This window comes from Carassius auratus, chromosome 18 (assembly GCF_003368295.1).
Source record: "Carassius auratus strain Wakin chromosome 18, ASM336829v1, whole genome shotgun sequence".
NCBI lineage: Eukaryota > Metazoa > Chordata > Actinopteri > Cypriniformes > Cyprinidae > Carassius > Carassius auratus.
The window spans coordinates 13,747,038-13,769,307 of NC_039260.1; the positions used below are offsets into that span (position 1 = coordinate 13,747,038).

At 37.5% G+C, this 22,270-nt stretch overlaps 3 protein-coding genes across 3 annotated transcripts; all 3 read right to left on the reverse strand.

Moving 5' to 3' along the window:
• Positions 1–2,229: 2,229 nt before the first annotated feature.
• Positions 2,230–6,793, reverse strand: LOC113118802 (extracellular calcium-sensing receptor-like). The gene is made up of 6 exons (XM_026288212.1): positions 6,573–6,793; positions 6,102–6,393; positions 5,098–5,907; positions 3,548–3,775; positions 3,268–3,391; positions 2,230–3,143 (listed from the first exon to the last, which is right to left on the reverse strand). The coding sequence occupies exons 1-6, from the start codon at positions 6,791–6,793 to the stop codon at positions 2,230–2,232; spliced, it is 2,589 nt and encodes an 862-aa protein (XP_026143997.1).
• A 3,371-nt stretch (positions 6,794–10,164) lies between these two features.
• On the reverse strand, positions 10,165–14,190 carry LOC113118803 (extracellular calcium-sensing receptor-like). The gene is made up of 6 exons (XM_026288213.1): positions 13,973–14,190; positions 13,324–13,615; positions 12,195–13,022; positions 11,868–12,095; positions 11,384–11,507; positions 10,165–11,078 (listed from the first exon to the last, which is right to left on the reverse strand). Exons 1-6 carry the CDS (start codon positions 14,188–14,190, stop codon positions 10,165–10,167), a joined length of 2,604 nt encoding a protein of 867 aa, XP_026143998.1.
• A 1,459-nt stretch (positions 14,191–15,649) lies between these two features.
• LOC113118804 (extracellular calcium-sensing receptor-like) lies at positions 15,650–19,857 on the reverse strand. The gene is made up of 6 exons (XM_026288214.1): positions 19,637–19,857; positions 18,784–19,075; positions 17,374–18,186; positions 17,012–17,239; positions 16,712–16,835; positions 15,650–16,563 (listed from the first exon to the last, which is right to left on the reverse strand). Exons 1-6 carry the CDS (start codon positions 19,855–19,857, stop codon positions 15,650–15,652), a joined length of 2,592 nt encoding a protein of 863 aa, XP_026143999.1.
• Positions 19,858–22,270: the final 2,413 nt, after the last annotated feature.

The following is a 22,270-nucleotide window of genomic DNA, read 5'->3' on the forward strand; positions in this document are numbered from 1 at the left end:
GTTGTTTAAATATGAGTTTTCCCAGACAGTTTGTGTTGCAGAGGTTACCCATGTCCCTGGTTAATCAGAATCAGCAGGTGTACTCTTCTTCCAGCTGTCAACAGCGTTGTAAATGGCCTGCTCGCAGGTTTCATCCACAAGATTCATCTGGAGTTCTGTCAGACCTTCCGCTATGTACGTCTCATCTCTGAGATCACACACACAGGCCATCGACAACACCCTGAATTCTTTGCTGATGTGGTGTTAAACCAAACAGTTTCAAGGTTTGGGCCAGAATGAGTTTCAGATCAGGTTAACACAATTAATGCGACAGTTGTTCAAAACACCCCAGAAAATAATATGCGGGTGCCTCATAGAGACGTTGAATGTTGTGTTTGCGAAGGATGATCGACCTGACATCCCTAGCAATCTTTCTTCAGCTGCCTGTCAACCAGATGTTAAAGAATTACGCACAAAAACACCTTTCCCTCCCACCAAATTCCTTTTAGGATCATAAAAAAAGATGGGGTCGGACATCAATCACATTTTTGGAGTCACCATTTACTCTCTCTCTGACTTCAGCTCCGCTTTCAACACCATCATCCCGGACACCCTTTAGAATAAACTCACACATATCTCTGTACCCACCTCCATCTTTCAGTGGTTTACCAGCTTTCTGAATGACAGGCAGCAGCTAATGAGGCTGGGAAAAATCACTTCTGTCAGTCACAACAACCTGGAGCTCAACACGCTTACTGCTGACTCGGCGAGTAGGGGAGCACAAAGTAACGTGAGGTTAGTTGTAACCATAACCATAATTCAAAAATCTTTTGAAGATATCGCTGAACATTTCATAAAATTTTGGCTTAAGTACAAAATTTTGTCGGTCGCAGTCTGGAGACCTGCAACTAATATTAAATATAGCTAACCAAAACAGGTTAAACAGGTTTTACATGAATAATTAAAATAAATATAAGGAAAATAGGCCACTCAATTTTTTATGTTCTTTAATTTTGTAGTCCATAAGGTGCATTTCTATTAAAGACACGTCCATAAAACAGTTATTACGACTACGAATCACCCAGACCAGACAGGCTTTGTTACTGCTGGTGACCAGTAATAAAGTCTGTCTGGTCTGGGTGCACTAGAGTCTTAATACCTGTTTCATGGACGTGTCTTTAATGCCTGATAATATCCGTTGGCTAATGAATGTTATGTCTTATGCCAAGTCTAAACAGTCTTATAAAGTCACAAATGCCAATTTTTGGAAGGAATTTCAATGGAAAATAAATAACAGATTTTTCAGGACACCACAAGTTGTGGCTGAAAGGAATCCGAATCAATCAAGTCATTGTTGGAGGGGGTGTGGAGAGACAATGGCTACTCACTCACATAATTTTTTGTCAATGCCCTTTGTTGGATAACTTTTGAAAATCCATATATATCCATTTTACATATATTAATAAAGTATTGAATGTTGATCTGATAAGAAACCCTCTGATAGCAATCGTAGGGATTAAACCAGTTGTGATACACATTATGAAAAAAATATTTATTACAGATATTACTGATAGCAGCAAAGAAAGCAATTACAATAAAGTGGCTTAAAAATTAGTCACCAAACCAAGCTGAATGGCTTACAATTTTGAGAAATATTTACACCATGAAAAAAAAAACATATTCGTTGAGATACAGAACTTTTTATTGAAAGATGGTCACCATTAATGACGGTGCTGGAGGACCATTAGAACTAACTGGTTATATTTGACAGGGGAACTTGAATACAACCCATGTTTTGTTTTAAGTTGATGTTTGTTTAGTCTAAATTGTTTACTTTAAATGTTGTTAATTATTGTCTTATTTCTTCTTTCCTTGTACCTTTGGACATATTTTTCTGTGTAATTGATCATACATGTAAGGATGCGTGAATGTTATTATCCCCTGTAAAGGATATTATTTCTGTGTGCAAGTAATTGTTGTAAAAGGAGATCTGAAGAACATTCAAAATAAGTAAAAAGGTAAAAAAAAAAGATACGTCTATGTGGAGATGGCGAGTCAGCATCAGCATTTGGCAGCCTCATCTTTGCACTTAATAATAAATAATTGAAATACTACAAAACAGTAGACGTTGCAAAATGTTTTTCTTATTTTTTTATGAAGATGAAACTCAAAAGGATAAGAGGCAGTCAAATTAGAATTAGAATTCTATTAGACATAGAATTTTCAATTTTATGTCACAGTAATGTAGAGCTACTTATTTTGTGTTTCTCTTCCCATTATGTTTTTTTTAGTGTTTTTCTCTGGATGTAAAAGGATGATGTAGCACTTTGGGGCAAATATGGCCACCAGTAATCCAAAACTAGAAGCTAGGATGGCAAATATCTCCACGGCTACTGCATATTTTCCTGGTGAGCTCACATATGCTGGTACAAATGCAATCCACACAGCACAGAAGATAAGCATGCTAAAGGTGATGAACTTTGCTTCGTTAAAATGATCTGGAAGGTTCCTTGCCAGGAAAGCTAACAGGAAACTAACTGCTGCTAGAAAGCCAATGTATCCCAGAAGCACTGCAAACCCAGCCACTGAGCCAATAGTGCATTCATATACTATTTTGGAGCTGACATACTGGCTATTTTTATGGGGTGTTGGAGAAGCATTTGATAGCCAGACAATGCATATTGCCACCTGGAGGGCTGTTAGGACCATAACTGTGCTTCTTTGCTGTGCTGTCCCAAACCATTTCATCGCACCTTTACCCTCTGGCCGAGATGACTTGAATACGGCTATTACCACCATAGTTTTGACCAGGATACTGGAGATACACAGGACAAAGCTTATACCAAACACAGCATGTCTTAACTGACATGTCCACAATTGTGGTCGGCCAATGAACAACAACACACACAAAAAACACAGTTTGAGCGATAACAGCAACAGAAAGCTGAGCTCAGAATTGTTGGCGCGTACTATGGGAGTGTTACGATGATGAGCAAAGATGGCCATCACAAGAGCACAGAAGCAGGTGCCAAGCAGGGAAGCAGTGGTCAGAGAGATTCCCAGAGGATCCTGATATGATAAAAAGTCTTCTTCTTTAGGAACACACCTGTCTTTATCTGGATTGGACCAGAAATCATCAGGACATATAGTACACTCATCAGCATCTGGGAAGACATAAATTGAAGGTGGTGGGGGCATAATTATATTTGATAAAATATATTTGAATTTTATAATATGAAATTATTATTTATTATTATTATTATTATTACTATTTTACTATTTTATCACCGGTTGTATGAGAAATTTCTCCATCTCCACATGGCAAGCAGTCAAAACAGCAGACAGGAAGACCCTTCCTCCTGGCACGTCTGGTTCCTGGGGGGCAGCTCTCACTGCACACAGACCGTGGGGGCTGAAAGAGACATCATCTGTCATGTATCTGTCATCTGTTTTACATGATAATGAGCTTGGTCTTCCCAATAATTTATTCTCATTTGTTTTATTATAACTTTGACCAGTATTCACACTATGTATCTGCAAAAAAGATGATTAATGTAGTGTTAATTACTTTTTTTGTCTCAAAGTTCCAGTATAATGCTTCCTCGTCCAGTGTGAGCACCTTTCCTGTTGCCGCCCCTTCATTTACCACACCAACCGTGCGGACAACGATTGACCCATCAGAGCTTGGCTGCCAGTTCAGCACATCATAGATTGCCAGAGCATCTCCATTCTTATCAAATGAAACAATATCCCCAAAGCCTGTGGTGAAGTTCACTTTCTGTAGGTAGTGAACCAGCTGTATAGTTTGTAGACAGAATAGTTGTTATATGTGGTGCTACTTATTTTATGTGATTTAAATATGCACTATATACAGTGGGGCTCGAAAGTTTGGGCACCCTTTGCAGAATCTGTGAAAATGCGAGTCATTTTCAAAAAATAAGAGAGATCATACTAAATGCATGTTATATTTTATTTAGTACTGTCCTGCGTAAGATATTGTACATAAAAGATATTAACATTTAGTCCACAAGACAAAAACAAATAGCTGAAATTATTAAACTAACCCCACTCAAAAGTTTGGGAACCCTTGGTTCTTAGTACTGTGTTCTGTTACCTGATGATCCTCGACTGTTTTTCTGTTTTGTGATGGTTGTGCATGAGTCCCTTGTTTGTTCTGAACAGTTAAACTGAGAACTGTTCTTCAGAAAAATCTTTAAGGTCCTGCAGATTCTTCAGTTTTCCAGCATCTTTGCATATTTGAACCCTTTCCAGCTGTGACTTTATGATTTTGAGATACATCTTATCACACTGAGGACATTTGAGGGACTCAAACACATCTATTAAAAAAAATTCAAACATTCACTGATGCTCCAGAAGGAAACAAGATGCATTAAGAGCTGGGGGGTGAAAACTTTTGAACACGATGAAGATGACCAAATTTGTCTTATTTTGTTGAAATATAATTTTTTCCCATTTAGTTCTGCCCTTCATAAGCAACAGAAGATACTTGTGTGTTTCCCGGTACACAAATTAAGTACAATTTACCTTGATCTTCAAATTCCAAAAGTTTTCACCCCCCAGCTTTTAATGCATCTTTTTTCCTTCAGGAGCATCAGTGAATGTTTGAATCTTTTTAAATAGTTGTGTTTGAGTCCCTAAAATGTCCTCAGTCTGAAAAGATGCATCTCCAAATCATAAAGTCACTGCTGGAAAGGGTTCAAATATGCAAAGATGCTGGAAAACTGAAGAATCTGCAGGACCTTAAAGATTTTTCTGAAGACTGCTGCTCAGTTTAACTGTTCAGAACAAACAAGGGACTCATGCACAACCATCACAAAACAGAAAGACAGTCGTGGTTCATCAGGTAACAGAACACAGTACTTAGAACCAAGGGTTCCCAAACTTTTGAGGGGGTTATTTTAATAATTTCAGCAATTTTTTTGTCTTGTGGACTAAATGTTAATATCTTTTATGTACAAAATCTTACTCAGGACAGTACTAAATAAAATATAACATGCATTTAGTATGATCTCTCTTATTTTTTGAAAATTACTCATATTTTCACAGATTCTGCAAGGGGTGCCCAAACTTTCGAGCCCCACTGTATTTGTGCCTTACTTGCCAGGGCTGCAAGTTGGTTATATCTGCACATTTGTTCCCGCTGAATGGTCCTCTCCCCTCCTCACACTGCATCAGGTCATGAAGTGCATGTGCCAAGGCATAAACTGTTTTATACACATTATACGAGGCCCTCAGCTCTGAAACATCAGTGTATGCTGTATCTGTGTTGCTCAGATCCTCTTGCCCTGAACAATTTTTTTCTCCTGTTCCTCCAATGTTAAATCTGCACTTAAACATGTTCTCCCAGAAGATTCTCACCATGTTGTTTCTTTGATCATTATTAGGACGGAGATGTAGTAGAAATTCATGAAGTCCTTGAATCTCTCCACGCCTAATGGCAATGCCCAGTGTGCCCCCTAGGAAGGGCAAAAGATGATGAGTGTGAAATACAGGTGAAGTAGCCCAGGCTTCACTTGCAATCCATTGTCTGTCTGTTACATTCTGCAATACCACTTCATCCATCAAAGGCAACAGATATGTTGAAGTGGAAAACACCACCACCACTCTCGCTGTAGAGGCTTGTATCACTCCCACTGTATGCTGAATGTCTTTGCGGTTGTTATCTAGAGGCAAGATTTCAGAAAAAGCAAGACACCCTCCAAACACCTCCACATCCTGGAGGAAGGATTGAGCAGCGTGGTTGCCATAGTCATCATCACTGTAGACAAGACCAACCCAAGTCCATCCAAAATGTTTTAAAATCTTGATCATTGCCCTCACTTGGAAAGCATCACTGGGGATTGTTCTGAAGAAAGATGGATATTTTTCTCTGTTACTCAAACAGGAACAGGTGGCAAAGTAGCTAACCTAATAAAGCAAAAGCAAGAGGAGAGATAAATAGCAAGATAAAGAAAGACAGAGCTGCAGGACTATTATTTACATACAAACATTATTATAAGCAATAGAAAGATTCTGATCCTAATGAAAATTGGTAAACAAAAACATACTGAAAAGTACAGAAAATGTAAATACAATATATTAGTCATTTAATTTAATCTTACTATAGGTACTCGAAATAGCCCCAGGACACTGGAAATTGCAATAGAAGGAGTGGAATTTGAATCCCCGACAATCCCAATGACTGGAGGTGGGCCAGTGCAGTTGAGGTTAGAGAAGGACTCCTCTGTTCCACTAACCAGGGAAAAGGCAGCCCGGAATGCCATTCCTAGCATCACACAGTTGTCATAAAGATGGTAACCAAGAGTGATGTTAGGCAGCAGGTTTGGATTTTTATTGATCTCATCTATAGCAAAAACCATGGTTTGTGCCTGCTGGAAACTTGCCATATCAAATCTAAGAAAAAAGTAGGATAAATGTTGATATTTAACAGTTCTAAAGGTAATACAAAAAAAAAAAAAAAAAAATATATATATAAAATAAGTGAAACAGCATCTGAGCAAATTCGCATTAGCAATAAACACTGTATAGCTTGTATATCCTTGTATAGCTATACTTATCCACTCCAGACTCACTGCTCACAGTACGGTGGCTTCGGCTCTGTTCTGAAGCTCAGCTCTGGAAACACTGTGAGGAAGTGAACCTCAAACAGGCCTCCGAGTATGACATCTCCAGTCTGGTACATTCCATTCAACCTGAAGCGTCCCTGAAGCTGACAGGTACCTGATCTTAGGACTGAAGCTGCAGAACTAAATTTAAAGGAAAGATACAGGAAGATAATTAAAGTGGTCCACATCTTTCTTATTTTCTGACCCACTTACTTGTTCTTCTGACCAATATATGATGAAGGTTCGTGGGTGTGTTACTTTTAGAGAGCAGGCGGTGCCAAGTGGCCATGCCTGGAAATGAGGGTGTCTGTATTTTATGTCCTTGATTATTCTTTTCTTTAATTAGCATAATTTATTTTAAATTGTTTGTAGTTAGGTTTCAGGACAAATGTATATTCTTTAATGTTAGAATATATTTGACTTAGTATCTTAAAATGTATAGTCACATACATGTAAATTATCTTAAGTTGGTTTCACAGATACGTGTAAACACTTATTTCTGTGAATCCATTTGGTGACCGTAGGTAGCTAAGAAATTGGACAGTCATGCTTGAAAGTTGCAACTTTCAAATTCAAATTCAAAACAACCAATCTGCTAAATCTCAGCTAGTTGTGGTTGAAGATATGTAAGGTGAGTGTGTTTGACCCCCTTTTTTTATGTTTGGTCCAGTACTTTATGTTCACTTGGTTGGTGTCTGCTTGCTTAGCAGCACTACACACTGATGTTATATAATGTTTTATAATAATAACCTAATATTTGCTATAGGGTGACATAAAATGAACTCATGAACAGAGGGTAAAATTAATTCTTCCTCAACAGAAATAAAATAGCTTATAAAGATGTTGCTGTACTTTCTCACAGAGATTCTATAAAGGATTGACTTGTTGGGACCACATATTTTCAATGTCTTTCTCAAAATGTCCACCAGATGACACCCATACACCTTTACAAATACACATTATTGCCTACACTTTAACACTTTGTTTTATATTTCCACTCTATCGCATTCTACCAGTAGGTCCCAGATTTAACAGTTAGAAATGTATTTATTGGGCAGCAGTAAACAAAATGACCTCAAAAGAATGAACAAAACCTTTAATTGTATGCATTATTTTTACATGATAAATTAAAATACAACTAAAGTAAAAACTAGATTATTTTTGATAAGACAGTGTAGATTCTTGAAAGGAAGCAGAGTGTCAGAGAGAGAGAGAGTGATAGAGAGAGAGAGAGAGAGAGAGAGAGAAAAAAAAGAGAGAGAAAGAGAGAGAGAGAGAGAGAGAGAGAGAGAGAGAGAGAGAGAGGGGTTGGGTGCTTGATTGGGATAGGACAATGATCCAGGACTTGAACTTGGGACACCCAAGTGCTATATTTTGGTGTGCTGTTTGCTCATGAGGCACAGGCATGGCCCTAACTGTTAATTTGTTAATCTGTTAATAAGCAACATTGACAGACGCTTTTTAAAATCTGTCTCTCAAAACGGCCTGTGATTCTGATAGATCTGTCTCTGTGGACAGGTCACTTGAATCTGCTTCAATAACTCACAAACTTTTTTTTTTCTTGGTCTAAAAGAGCGGTTCCCAATTCCAGTCCTCACTCCACCTCCAGACCTATATTGCCACCTGTTGGCTTGGCATGCTCTTGGCAGTGCTTTATAACATGCTTTTGCATTTTCATGTGGACAGAAATGTTTATAATAAAAATGGCAGAAGGAAAAACTCAGTTTATAAAAATACCCATAGTATTTATGGACATGGTATTAGTTAACACACCTGATTCAGATAACCAGCTTGTTAGAGGAGAGCTATGTGCATGAACTGTGTTCCGATTGATATGATCCCTACTCAGCATCCATTGCTCCCTACTCTCTGAGCAGGGGAAATATGTTGTGTGAGGAGTAGGATTGGGAAATGCTTGACTAAAACATATCTTCCCCTTGCTATTGAGTTCAAGCAGTTATGCATAGTGAAAAAAAGAAGACAAAAAAATACTTTATGAAACCATTTCACTGCTAAAAGCCTGTTTTGGCAGTGATAGGTGGATAGAATAGAAGAGGAGGGGTGTAGATTAATGTAAACATGTCGCGACACTCACGTATATCCTCTAAAGAACAACAACAATGAAATGAAGAAGTGTAGGCATCTAGGTGTGAGACAGGCCCCAGTAGTAAGAGTATTTTAAACAAAATAATAATGATTAGGAAAAGTTCAGAGTCATGTATCATGTTTGCAATAAAAAAGAACCATAACATTTCCATAATCAGTCCTTTATGGGAAGTGAACTCTCTGTCCTTCCTGGACTTGTGTTTGTTGTTGTTTTTGTCTTGTTTTGTTTGTTTGCCCACTTCTCTCTGTTTCCCTCTATAGACCTGGCCCTCCGTCCCTCCCCCTGATCCTCCGCCGGTCCACCTCCCTCCTGGGCTCCCTGTATTTGTTTTGCACTTCTTGTCTCTGTTTCCCCATTTTTACCAGGCCCTCCTTCCCTCCCCCTGGTCCTCCGCCGCTCCACCTCCCTCCTGGTCTCTGTGTTCCTTGGTCTCTCCTTGGTTTCGGCTGGAGCATCTGGTAGCTGCTCCGTGGAGGAGGGGGTAATGTCACGCTGTCTGGTCTCCCACACTTGTTAATTGCACTCAGGTGTCTTCACTTTCATAGTAATTATCCTGCCCATTTAAACCGTTCTGTTTCTGTTTTTGTCATGGACTCCTTACTTTCCGTCACCTAGTTTCCTCACGTTTCCTGGTCCTTGAGTTCCTGTTCCTGTTCTTGTTCCTGTTTGCTTATTTGTTTGTTTCTGTTTGGATTGATGTTGGTTACTCTGGTTTTGAGTCTGATTTGGATTACCCTTAATAAACCACACTGCACTTGGATCTTCTGTCTCCTGTGTTCCCGAACATGACAAAACTGTTGTTACTTTGTATTTATTAATGTTAATTTATTTTGTTAAACTGGATAAATTGTTACACTTTTTATATTTTATGTGGTGTCATGATTTACTTTTGATAAAAAAGGTTTATTATTGTATATTTTTTTTTGGTTTGAAATGTCGTCATATCATTTCTTTCTTCAATTTTATTTGAAATATATCATGGCCTTAATAGAATATCCAGCACCACACTAACCCTACCCACAACTCTTATCTCTCCACCCCATTAGAGCCAGAGAGGTGGAGCTGGAAGCTGGAAGTAGCACTTTGGCCTAATGGTTAGAAAGTTAGTTCACAGGTTCGAGTCTCAGGTGTGGTAGGGATTTTTGGTGGGAGGAGTGAATTACCAGTGCTCTCTGCACCCTCAATATCATGACTGAGGTGAGACCCTTGAGCTAGGCACCAAACCCAGCAGTGATTACAACTCAAGGTATTTGCCAGAAGAAACCTTCTTATTTATTTCTTACAAATACATATTGCGAAATAATCAGTCATATATTCCTAAATAATCATATATACAAAAAGGGTAATAAATAGGCTAAATAGACAAGCAGAAGAAACAGATTGAAGACTAAAATATAATTATCAGAGATCATGTTTATTTATTTTTCTTTGTGAAAATGTTATGTTGTCAAGCTATTTCTTTTGAGTGGCTCTTCCCATGATGGCTTTTTTAGTGTTTCTCTCTGGATGTAAAAGGATGATGTAGCACTTTGGGGCAAAAATGGCCACCAGTAATCCAAAACTAGAAGCTAAAATGGCAAATATCTCGACAGCCACTGCATATTTCCCTGGTGAGCTCACATATGCTGGAACAAATGCAATCCACACCGCACAGAAGATCAACATACTAAATGTAATGAATTTAGCTTCATTAAAATTATCTGGAAGGTTTCTTGCCAGGAAGGCTAACAGGAAGCTTACTGCTGCCAACAGTCCAATGTATCCCAGCAGCATAGAAAAACCAGCCACTGAACCTATAGCACATTCATATACTATTTTGGAGTTAATATACTGACTGTTTTTATAGGGTGTTGGGGATGCAGTAGTTAACCAGACTGTGCAAATCACAACCTGGAGGGCAGTTAGTGCCATGACTGTGCCTCTTTGTTGAGCTGTTCCAAACCATTTCATTGCATTTTTACCTTCAGGTCGGGATGACTTAAACACAGCTATTACCACCATAGTCTTGACCAGGATGCTGGAGACGCACAGAACAAAGCTTATGCCAAATACAGCATGTCTTAACTGACACGTCCATAACTGAGGTTGGCCAATGAACAGCAGCACACACAAAAAACACAGTTTGAGTGACAACAGCACCAGAAAGCTGAGCTCTGAATTGTTGGCACGTACTACAGGAGTGTTTCGATGATGAGAGAAGATGACCATCACAAGAGCACAGAAGCATGAGCCGAGTAGGGAAGCAGTGGTCAGAGAGATGCCCAAAGGTTCCTCATAGGATAGAAACTCTACTTCTTTTGGAACACACTGATCTTTACTTGGATTGGACCAGAACTCATCTGGACACAGTGTGCACTCAATAGCATCTGTGGAGAAAAAAGAAAAAAAAAAAAAAGTTTAAGACAAAATTCGGTTGCACTTTATTTTACAGTATGTGTACTTATAGTGTACTTACAGTGTATTTATCTAAGAAAGTTCTAGTAACATAAGGTAACTACATGGGGTAGGGTTAGGTTTAGGGGTAGGTTCAGGGTTAGTACCTAGTTATTACATAGTTATTGTAACTACTATAATAAGTACACATTATGTACATGAGGAACATGACTGTAAAATAAAGTGCTACCCAGAATTCTCTTTCAAGTTATATTTCAATTTGGGAGTATATTTCTACCTGTTGTATTAGAAATCTCTCCATCTCCACATGGCAGGCAGTCAAAACAGCATATAGGAAGGCTTTTTTTCCTGACTCTTCTGGTGCCAGGGGGGCAGCTCTCACTGCATACAGAATTTGGGGGCTAAGGGGTACAACATCTGTTATCATTCTTATTAGAAGTGTGTGTGCCCCACAAGGATTGTAATACCAGTAATTTTTTACCTTGTGGTCACATATGTGTTATTCAATTTTTCTGGTTCCCATGTGGAAAACAGCCTAAAATTTTTGTGAGGAAGGAGTATGTTTAAGGATAGGGCTACATTTAGAGGATAACAAGTGCAGCTGTATAGTATAAAAATAATTATGTCTATATAATGTCCCCATGGAAACCAGTGTGTGTGTGTGTTGATTCAGTGCATACAATACTTAATAATAATCAAATAAAGTATGAATATATGCTACAGTATACCTGTAATTTTGAAAATATTAAAATATTATTTACTTTTTTGTTTCCAAAGTTCCAGAATATTGCATCCTCATCCAGTGTGAGCACCCTCCCTTCTGTAGCCCCTTCATTCACCACACCTACTGTGCTGACCCTTATTGCACCATCTGAATTTGGCTGCCAGTTCATCACATCATAAATGGCCAGAGCATCTCCATTCTCATCAAATGACACATGGTCCCCAAAACTTGTGGTGAAGTTAACTTTCTGTAGGTAATGGACTACCTGTACATGTTAAAGACAGGACATGTGTAATATGTATTTCTATATTGTGAATAATAATTTAGATTTTTTAATCTATTTTTTTTTCTTCTTCTTCTGTACCTGCCAGGGCTGAGGGTTTATTATGTCAGCACAGCTGTTCCCACTAAATGGTCCTTTCCCCTCCTCACACTGCATCAGGTCATGAAGCGCATATGCCAGGGCATAAACTGCTTTATATGCGTTATAAGAGGCCCTCAGCTCTGATACATCAGTGTAAGGTGTGTCTGTGCTGATCAGATCTTCTTCCCCTGTACACACCTTTCTTTCCCCCTCTACCTCTATTTTTCTTCCTCCAGTCTCAAAATTGCACCCAAACATGTTCTCCCAGAATATTCTTACCATATTATTTCTTGGATTGCTGTCAGGACGAAGGCAATACAGGAATTCACGAAGTCCCTGGATCTCCCCACGCCTGATAGCGATACCCAGTGTGCCCCCCAGAAAGGGCAAGAGACGCTGAGTGTGAAACACAGGTGAGGTGGCCCAGGCTTCACTTGCAATCCACTGCCTGCCTGTTACATTTTGCAATGCCACCTCATCCATCAATGGTAACAAGTAGGCTTCTGTGGAGAACACCACCACGACTCTAGCTGTAGAGGCCTGAATCACTGCCAATATATTGTGAATATCTCTAAGGTTATTATCACGTGGTAGCATTTCAGAAAAGTCAACACACCCTCCAAATAGCTGCACATCTTGGTGGAATGACTGAGAGGCATGGAAGCCATAGTCGTCATCACTGTAGAGTAGACCTACCCAGGTCCATCCAAAATGCTTTAAGATCTGAACCATAGCTCGCACCTGGAAGGCATCACTAGGGATCGTTCTGAAGAAAGAGGGGTACTTTTCCCTGTCACTCAAACAGGAGCAGGTTGCAAAGTAGCTAACCTTATGGAAGAGACATATATGAGCAGCATATATATATATATATATATATATATATATATATATATATATATATATATATATATATATATATATATATATATATATATATATATATATATATATACATTTTTCTTTAACATGCAATTGAGAAATAAATATTATATGCAGTCTTTAAAGTTTAACATATTAAAATTAAACTTAAAATCTAACAATAATAAGAGTGTAACAGTACACATTTTACAGTTTTTATTTATTTTTTTTTATTTTTTTTTTATCTTGAAAATGTTATATTCACACTTACCATAGGCACTCTAAACAGCCCCAGTACACTCGAGATTGCTATTGAGTGAGTAGATCCAGGATCCCCTACAACAGCAATCACTGGTGGTGGGCCAGCACATTTTACGTTAGAGAATGACTCCTCTGTCCCACTAACGAGAGCTGTGGCAGCTCTGAATGCCACTCCCAACTTTACACAGTTGTCATAAAGGTAGTAACCGAGAGTGATGTTAGGAAGCAGGCTTGGATTCTTATTGATCTCATCTATAGCAAAGACCATAGTCTGAGCCTGCTGGAAACTTGCCATATCAAACCTATAAAAAAAAAAAATATATATATATATATATATATATATATATATATATATATATATATATATATATATATATATTTATATGTAAAAAAAAAATATAAAAAAAAATCCTCAGGTAGATTATATACTCTTTACTGGTTTATATTTACAAAAGCTTTATGCTTTATTTAAAGACACTGATTTTGATGCAGCTGTCTGGCAAAAAGCTGCTCTAAATGAAGCAACTAAGTGAATAATAACTAAAAAAAAAAAAAAAAGTAGGAAATTATTAATTACAAAACAGTCAAACAGCTTTTTCCTTTAGTGTTCTTCATTTGATCTTTTATAGGTGTCATTTTCCAGTTTTTCCCAGACTCACTGCTCACAGTATGGAGGTTCTGGCTCTTTTCTGAAGCTCAGCTCTGGGAACACTGTGAGGAAATGAACTTCAAACAGTCCTCCAATTATAAGATCTCCATCCTGGAACATCCCGTTCAAATTGAAGTGTCCCTGGAGCTGACAGATGCCTGAACTAAGGACTGAAGCTGAGATACAGTTAAATAAAAAATATAAGCAGATTTTAAGAGTGATCCTCATCTCTATCTATATCCTTCTACCTACATAAGGGGCCAGTTAGATATTTATAATAAAGACTGTGTGGGTGTTGCTTAAAAAAAAAAAAAAAAAGAAAAAAATATGCCAAGTGGACCTCCCAGGAAATCAGGAGATACCTTTTATATTTAAATTATAGTTTGATGAGTAGCAACTTAAATATGTCATGTGTTTCAGTCTTTGCTGTCATTGCATTACTAATTAACTCATGCAACTGTTGACTAATGGTAAAAATAGCCTCCGTTTTTCCATGTTACATATATTGTAGATAGATCAGACACAATTAGACAGGTGTATTCCTAACTTATCTAGATTTCCCTCTAGATGGCAGTATATTCCTAGATATTGAATTGGATTTGTGTTTGCCCAAAAGTGTTAATTAGAGTATATATGTATTCTCCTCAGAAGTTTTTAGACACTAAAATGTTAAGAAATATTAACGAATTGCTAACAATTAAATTTCAATGAATAGTATTAGTAGCTTTGTAGATGTAAAATGAATTTGGGACCCAAAGCCATTTCATAGTAGGTGTATAGTTTAACAGAAACATCACATAGCAATCTCTTTTCATTTCTAAGCTTACAGTTTCATTAGATGATCACATGAGTCTGTAGATTTTAGATTATTCCAATTATGGGTGTTACATTGTTGTGCTCGGAGGGGATTACCATCATTGCATGATGTAATGATCTCATTATTTCTTTTAATTGACATTTGATTCTGTTGTGGTTTCCTGGAAAGCCTGTTAAGATGTACACATTGGCTTGATAAGAGTAATGTTTCCATTCATTGTCTTCTCTATTTAAATAAAGAATTGTCACTATTAGTGTATGGTGCCAGGGTTTCTTTGGCCTACTGTAGTAGTTTTAGCTGAATCCAGCATTCAGTATTAATGACATCTCTTAGGCTTATATCAGCAATGTTCTGAGCTTTTGTAAATGTCACTCCGGGCAACCAAAAGGAAACTGCCACATATTCTGCATTTAGTTAAATTTAAAGGGCACTGGACATTACATATAATATATTTATGGTGCATTTGCTATTTGGTCTCCACCAAGAAAAGCTAAAAGCTTAGAAGTCTTGTCATATTAATGAAAATATATGCATGACTGTAAATGTTTTAGTCTCATTTAATCATATTAGTTACTTGAGGTTTCCTATCTCATAAATAATAAGCTTTTAGCTGGCCCTGGCTATTTCATCTGATTCATACTATTTATATATCTATTAATTCATGTATTAATTCATCTATTTATGTATTTATGTCAAAGGAAATCAGTTAATTCATGAAATAATCTACAATCAATCTCAAAATTATTCATTTGTATATTTTAAAAATGAATATAATAAATTTGCTTGTGGTTGTTTGTAATGTGTATTATTTATTCAAGTGAAACAAAGACGCTATCAAATATGTATATCACGTTTTCACAACATGTAAATCTATTTCTTTTGTGTAGCTCTTCCCATTATGGCCTTTTTAGTGTTTCTTTCTGGGTGTAATATAATGATGTAGCACTTTGGTGCAAATATGGCCACCAGTAATCCAAAACTTGATGCCAGGATGGCAAATATCTCCACAGCCACTGCATATTTCCCTGGTGAGCTTACATATGCGGGAACAAATGAAATCCACACAGCACAGAAGATTAACATGCTAAAAGTAATGAACTTTGCCTCATTAAAATTATCTGGAAGGTTTCTTGCCAGGAAGGCTAACAGGAAGCTTACTGCAGCCAAAAGTCCAATGTATCCCAGCAACATTGAAAAACCAGCCACTGAGCCTATAGCACATTCATAGACTATAATAGACCTGATATATTTGCTGTTTTTATGAGGTGTTGGAGAGGCTGTTGATAACCAGATTGCACATATCACAACTTGGAGGGCTGTTAGGACCAGAACTGTGCATCTTTGTTGAGCTGCTCCAAACCATTTCATTGCACCTTTGCCCTCTGGTCGAGATGACTTGAATACTGCTATGACCACCATAGTCTTGACCAGAATGCTGGAGATGCACAGGACAAAGCTTATCCCAAACACAGCATGTCTTAACTGACATGTCCACAATTGCGGCTGGCCAATGAACAGCAGTACACACAGAAAACACAGTTTGAGTGACAACAACAGCAGGAAGCTGAGTTCTGAATTGTTTGAACGTACTACAGGACTTTTGCGGTAATGAGCAAAGATGACTATCACAAGAGCACAGAAGCAGGTGCCAAGCAGGGCCACAGTGGTCAGAGAGATGCCCAGAGGGTCCCCATAAGACAGAAACTCCACTTCTTTGGGGATACAATGATCTTTTACTGGGTTAGACCAAAAATCAGTTGGACAAGCTATGCACTCAGTCGCATCTGTGAATAAAACAAAATAAAAAGATATCCGGAAAAAAAGATAAAAAAGCACAACAAAGTGAGTTAAAGGTTGTAGTTAAATTGTATATCTTTATTTTCAGAGCATAATTTTCAAAGAATAAAAAGGATACATTTCATTGTTTCTCACCTGTTGTATTAGAAATCTCTCCATCTGCACATGGCAGGCAGTCAAAACAGCAGACAGGAAGTCCCTTCCTTGTGGCTCGCCTGGTGCCTGGGGGGCAGCTCTCACTGCACACAGACCGTTGGGGCTGAGAGAGACAACAACTGTTGTTATTCAGGCAAACACTGATATTGTGTTTGCATGATCTGATAGTCTTGGGAATACACTGCACTATCATTTATTTACACTTCATTATTGTTGTATTTTAAATATATAAATAGTAATTGGCACAAAATATGACTTTTACGATAAAATGATAAGTACTTTGTTTGTTTCAAAGTTCCAGTATATCGCTTCCTCATTGAGTGTCAGCACCTTTCCTGTTTCTGCCCCTTCATCTACCACACCAACTGTGCGGACAACTACTGATCCATCAGCACTTGGCTGCCAGTTCAACACATCATAGATGGCCAGAGCATCTCCATTCTTATCAAATGTCACATGATCTCCAAAGCCTGTGGTGAAGTTCACTTTCTGTAGGTAGTGAACCAGCTGTACAATTGGTAGACAGGACAGTTGTTAACGTTTATCAGAAATTTTAATTAACATAGAGCACAGCATATTTTGCTTTTCCACATTCAGCTCTTCTACATGCCTGGAGAGAATCTTCACTCTGTGTGTCTTACCTGCCAGGGTTTCAAGTTGGTTTTATCAGCACAGCTGTTCCCAATAAATGGTCCACTACCCTCCTCACACTTCATCAAACCATGTAGTGCATGTGCCAGGGCATAAACTGCCTTGTAGACATTGTAAGAGGCCCGCAGCTCTGATATATCAGTGTATGGTGTATCTGTGTTGCTCAGGTCTTCTTGCCCTGAACATATTTCCGTCCCCTCTCTGCCTTCAGTGTCAAAATGGCACCCAAACACGTTCTCCCAGAAGATTCTCACCATATTGTTTTGTGAGTTGTTGTCAGGACGAATGCTTAGCAGAAAGTTTCCAAGCCCCTGAATTTCTCCTCGTCGGATGGCAATACCCAGTGTACCCCCTAAGACAGACTTAAATCGTTGAGCAAGAAGAACAGGTGAGGTGGCCCAAGCCTCACTGGCAATCCATTGTCTGCCTGTGACATTTTTCAACAGCATCTCATCAATTACAGGCATCAAATAACTTGAGGTGGAAAATACAACCACCACATTTGCAGTTGCGCCCTGAATGACTCCAACTATGCGTTCTATTTCCTTGTGGTTGTTATCATTTGGCAGTATCTCAGAGAAGGCCACACACCCTCCAAATTGCTGCACATTCTGGTGAAAGGATTGAGCAGCATTGATTCCATAATCATCATCACTGTAGAGCAGACCAACCCACGTCCATCCAAAATGACTCAAAATCTGAATCATAGCCCGCACCTGGAAGGCATCACTGGGGATTGTTCTGAAGAAAGAGGGATACTTTTTCCTGTCACTCAAGCAGGAGCAGGTGGCATAGTAGCTAATCTAATTAGGAGAATGGAGAGACAGAGAGATGTGAGAAAGATTAACTGGTAACACTTTACAATAAGGATCATTAATTGACATTAGTCAACTACTTTAGATATCATGAACCAAGAATTAACAAGACTTCTACAGCATTTATTAATCTTAGTTCATGTTAATTTCAGAATTTACTAATGCATTATTAAAAGCAAAAGTTGTGCTTGTTAACATTAGTAAATTTACTGTGAATTAAGATGAACTAACAATGAATAGCTATATTTTCATTAACTAACATTAAAAAAAAGATAAAAAAAATATTGTAATGTATTGTTCATTGTTTTTTCATGTTAGTCCATACGTTAACATTAACTAATGGAGCATTACTGTAAAGTGTCAACAATTAACTTAATGTCATCAGTGCTAAAGCCAGTGTTAACTTTATTTATTTATTTATTGGCTTGTTGGAAGAAATACATCTATGATAATTCAACACAATGTTCAGCTATTATTAATGAACGTGATTACAACATGGTATATAACAAATATAATGCTATGAAAACCAATAATAATAATAATAAAGGCTGCAGAAGACATATGCAGTTTATCAGTGTCTCTTACCATAGGCATTCGAAACAGCCCCAGGACACTGGAAATTGCAATAGAATGAGTAGAACCTGGATCACCTATTATTCCAATCACCGGTGGTGGGCCTTTGCAGTTGAGGTCAGAGATGGTCTCCTCTGTCCCACTAACCAGAGCTGTAGCACCACGGAATGCCACTCCAAGCCTTAAACAGTTGTCATAGATTTGGTAGCCAAGCGTGATGTTAGGCAGCAGACTGGGATTGTTATTAATCTCATTGATAGCAAAAACCATTGTTTGTGCTTGCTGGAAGCTTGTCATATAGAAGCTGGAGAAGACAATACAAATGATCATTAATTACAGTTATATATATATTAGAGAGAGAGAGAGAGAGAGAGAGAGAGAGAGAGAGTTTATTAAATTAAAATTAAATTGAGATTTATACATCAGAATAGCAATGCATACATGCTCAAAGCTGAATGAATAAGTTTTCCATTAATGTATGATTTGTTAAGATAGAATATTTGGCTGAGATACAACTATCTGAAAAAAAAAAATGAAAGGAAAAAAAATCTAAATATTGAGAAAAAGTTGTTAGCAATGCATATTACTAATCAAAAATTAAGTTTTGCTATATTTGTGGTACGGAATTTACAAATATCTTCATGGAACACATATGCATACATTATACATACACAAATATTAAATATATTACATATGCAGTGAATGACTTCAGTCCTGTAATCCATCATGTTATAAGATATCTGTTGACAATATTAGATTATCATTGACATTTTAGTGCCTATGTCAACATAAGAAAGGCTATTCTATTTTTCAGTTATTGCCAGTTATATTGGGTTTTCTTCAGTGTTGTATGGTCCTGACTCACAGCTCACAGTGTGGTAGTTTTGGTTCTGTTTTAAAGCTCAGGCCTCCAAATGCTTTGAGGTACTGAACTTCAAAGAGACCACCAATGATAAAGTCTGCATCCTGGTACATTCCATTCAGCTTGAAGTGTCCTTGTAGCTTACATGTACCTGAAATGGCCGTCAAAGCAACAGAGATATAATTACAAGACAGAAGCAAACAACTATGCAGAATTAACCACATCCCTCTCTCTTTTTCTGTTTATATCACTCTTCCCTCAGCTCACTCATTCATTATAAAGATTGTATGTGGCACATTTTTATAGAGCAGGTGGTGCCAGTGGCCTCTCTGGAAATGAGAACGTCATCTTTGTCATTCCGGGGACCTCCAACTCCACCAAGTATGACATTATTATTTAATTATTATAAAACAGAATATTGACAAATTTTATTCTCATAAAAACATATCTGGATGTTTTTTATTTTCACTTACGTTTCTGTGTTGCATTGTGTATTGTTGAATCTGCATTTGAAAATTGTCATCTTAGGTTTGTGTGTGTTATTTATTTGGCTGTTTGGAATGGAGATCTAAGAAAAACACTATAGTGTTTTTTTTTATTTTTAGTGTCTAGAAATTGTATGAATCAAGATTATATCCGTTTGTCTGTTTAAAAAAATAGACATATCTGACTCATTACAAATTATTGACAATCTTTAACCTGACATCTAGATGGCACTTGTGTACTTGAAATATCTGCATAATCCTCCTGTGGTTATTACATAAGCTGTGAGCATTCCCCATTCCCCATTCTTTCCTTGTGTGATGTGGCACAGTCCATGAGCCAAACAGTATTACTAAAGTAGCTGACTATGCACCCTGCGTGAACTTCTTGAGTCCTCAGGGAACTCAGTGTACAGTAATCTCCATCTCTAATGCTTTTTATTTTATGTTAATTCAGTTTGAGATAATTAGAGATAACAGCTATTCAGGGGGAATTCAAACATCATTCTGCATCATAATAAATCTAATTTAAAGTAGAAATTGTGAGAAACACAAGAAATATAAATACAAAATTCAAATATGGTCCCAGAGCCCACACAGTCTTTTTAATAATCAGGGGTGGCCGGGTGGATCTATAAAATTCTTTGTAGAGTGGCTGACATGAAGGGATGACATACGAACCACTAGCTTGTTTTTTTATTATTTTGATTGACAGCTTTTTAAAAGCCCGAACCCGTTTACAGCCCGACATTATTCAGATGTGCGCATGCACACAGCTCTTTTGATGACTTTTTGTCAAGAATGAGTTATTTATACATGTTTTAACATAATTAATTAATAACTAACATAAACTACACCACTTGGAAGTTGGAATAAAGAAATAAAATAAGTCCTCTGTGACATCTTAAAATCTCAGCACCCTAAATAGGCATATGCTCATTTAGCCTATAAACAGACCAACGCACCGATGAAAATGTAGTCTTTTTTAACAAATTCAATTAAGATCAATTTTAAATTAAGATGTGTATTTGGCAATAATGAAATTAAGATAAAGGCTCCGCCGGATTTGCTTCGCCACTAGCAGCTGACATTTAATAAAAGAATAATGCCAACATTAGCGTATATACTCTGTCCACATTATGCATTTAAGACTCAATTAATATTTAGTAATGATAAAAAAAAAAAAAAAAAAAAACTACATGTTTTCGTGGAGAAAAATTATTGGATCCACTGTAGATGGCTTCAGCGCGTTCCTGCGCTCACTGATGGTGGGTCATTATTCACTCATTATTCTCATTAAAAACACGGTCAAAACTTTTCCAGACCTCAGACTTTGCTTTAGTTGCTGGTGCAACCAAAACGTATTCGCCAGAGGCAAGCCTCTGTTACACCTACTCAGCATCCTCAGTCCCATCGGGTCCCGTCGGGTCCGGGCAAAGATCTTCAGCTCTATTCACAGTGTCTAGTTGATGTGCTCATGTATAGCCACTAGAGGGCACACTTAGATTTTGTTTCTCTGGACTTCAGTTCCCATAATACTTTGCCTTGACTATCTAGCCTCATTACATTCAGCTGTGTCCCATTACCTTGTAAACTATTCCACATATAAACCTGATTTTCTTTAGCCCTATTCACATGGGATTAGTATTATCTAGGGACCTTTTGTGATTTTGAAATTACCCCACCACCCCACATCTGAACTGCATGTGGTGCATTTGTACGGAATAATCAAAGCCTGTGATTTTACTTGAAATTACTGACATATCTCCCGGATGTCATGGCTTTGAGAGTTATATGGTTCAGATGGATTAAAATTGTTTTAATTAATATAGTTTCTTGCGCTGAATCATTTACATTTCACTAGATTAAAAAAAATATATATCTCAAGCTTTATGCTTGATTTATTTGTTCAACATTAACCTTAAAACCTTTTCAGCTTTCTCTTTCTAAAAATTGTATAGTGTAGCAATATGATGACAGCACCCAAAATATTATAAAACACCCCAACGCAGCTCCATTCTTCACGAAAGATGGATAAAAAGGTGCACAGTAAACAAAAACCTCAAACAATTATATATGACCTGCCAAATCACAGAGATGGTGATTCGCACGGGCATAATATTATCACAGAACCTTAGTGATCAGTTAAATATGG

What these genes read in the sequence shown, in the direction of transcription:
- LOC113118802 (XM_026288212.1), bottom strand. Translation starts at nt 6,793, where the DNA reads ATGTGGACCACTTTAATTATCTTCCTGTATCTTTCCTTTAAATTTAGT. An exon ending in CCAACTTGCAGCCCTGGCAA is followed by an intron (nt 3,776 to 5,097) that starts GTAAGGCACAAA and finishes CAAACTATACAG; the next exon opens with CTGGTTCACTACCTACAGAA. An exon ending in GGAACTTTGAGACAAAAAAA is followed by an intron (nt 3,392 to 3,547) that starts GTAATTAACACT and finishes TGTCTCTTTCAG; the next exon opens with CCCCCACGGTCTGTGTGCAG.
- LOC113118803 (XM_026288213.1), bottom strand. Translation starts at nt 14,190, where the DNA reads ATGAGGATCACTCTTAAAATCTGCTTATATTTTTTATTTAACTGTATC. An exon ending in GGCTGTTTAGAGTGCCTATG is followed by an intron (nt 13,023 to 13,323) that starts GTAAGTGTGAAT and finishes CTCTTCCATAAG; the next exon opens with GTTAGCTACTTTGCAACCTG. An exon ending in AGAGATTTCTAATACAACAG is followed by an intron (nt 11,079 to 11,383) that starts GTAGAAATATAC and finishes TTTTCTCCACAG; the next exon opens with ATGCTATTGAGTGCACACTG.
- LOC113118804 (XM_026288214.1), bottom strand. Translation starts at nt 19,857, where the DNA reads ATGTGGTTAATTCTGCATAGTTGTTTGCTTCTGTCTTGTAATTATATC. An exon ending in CCAACTTGAAACCCTGGCAG is followed by an intron (nt 17,240 to 17,373) that starts GTAAGACACACA and finishes CCAATTGTACAG; the next exon opens with CTGGTTCACTACCTACAGAA. An exon ending in AGAGATTTCTAATACAACAG is followed by an intron (nt 16,564 to 16,711) that starts GTGAGAAACAAT and finishes TTTTATTCACAG; the next exon opens with ATGCGACTGAGTGCATAGCT.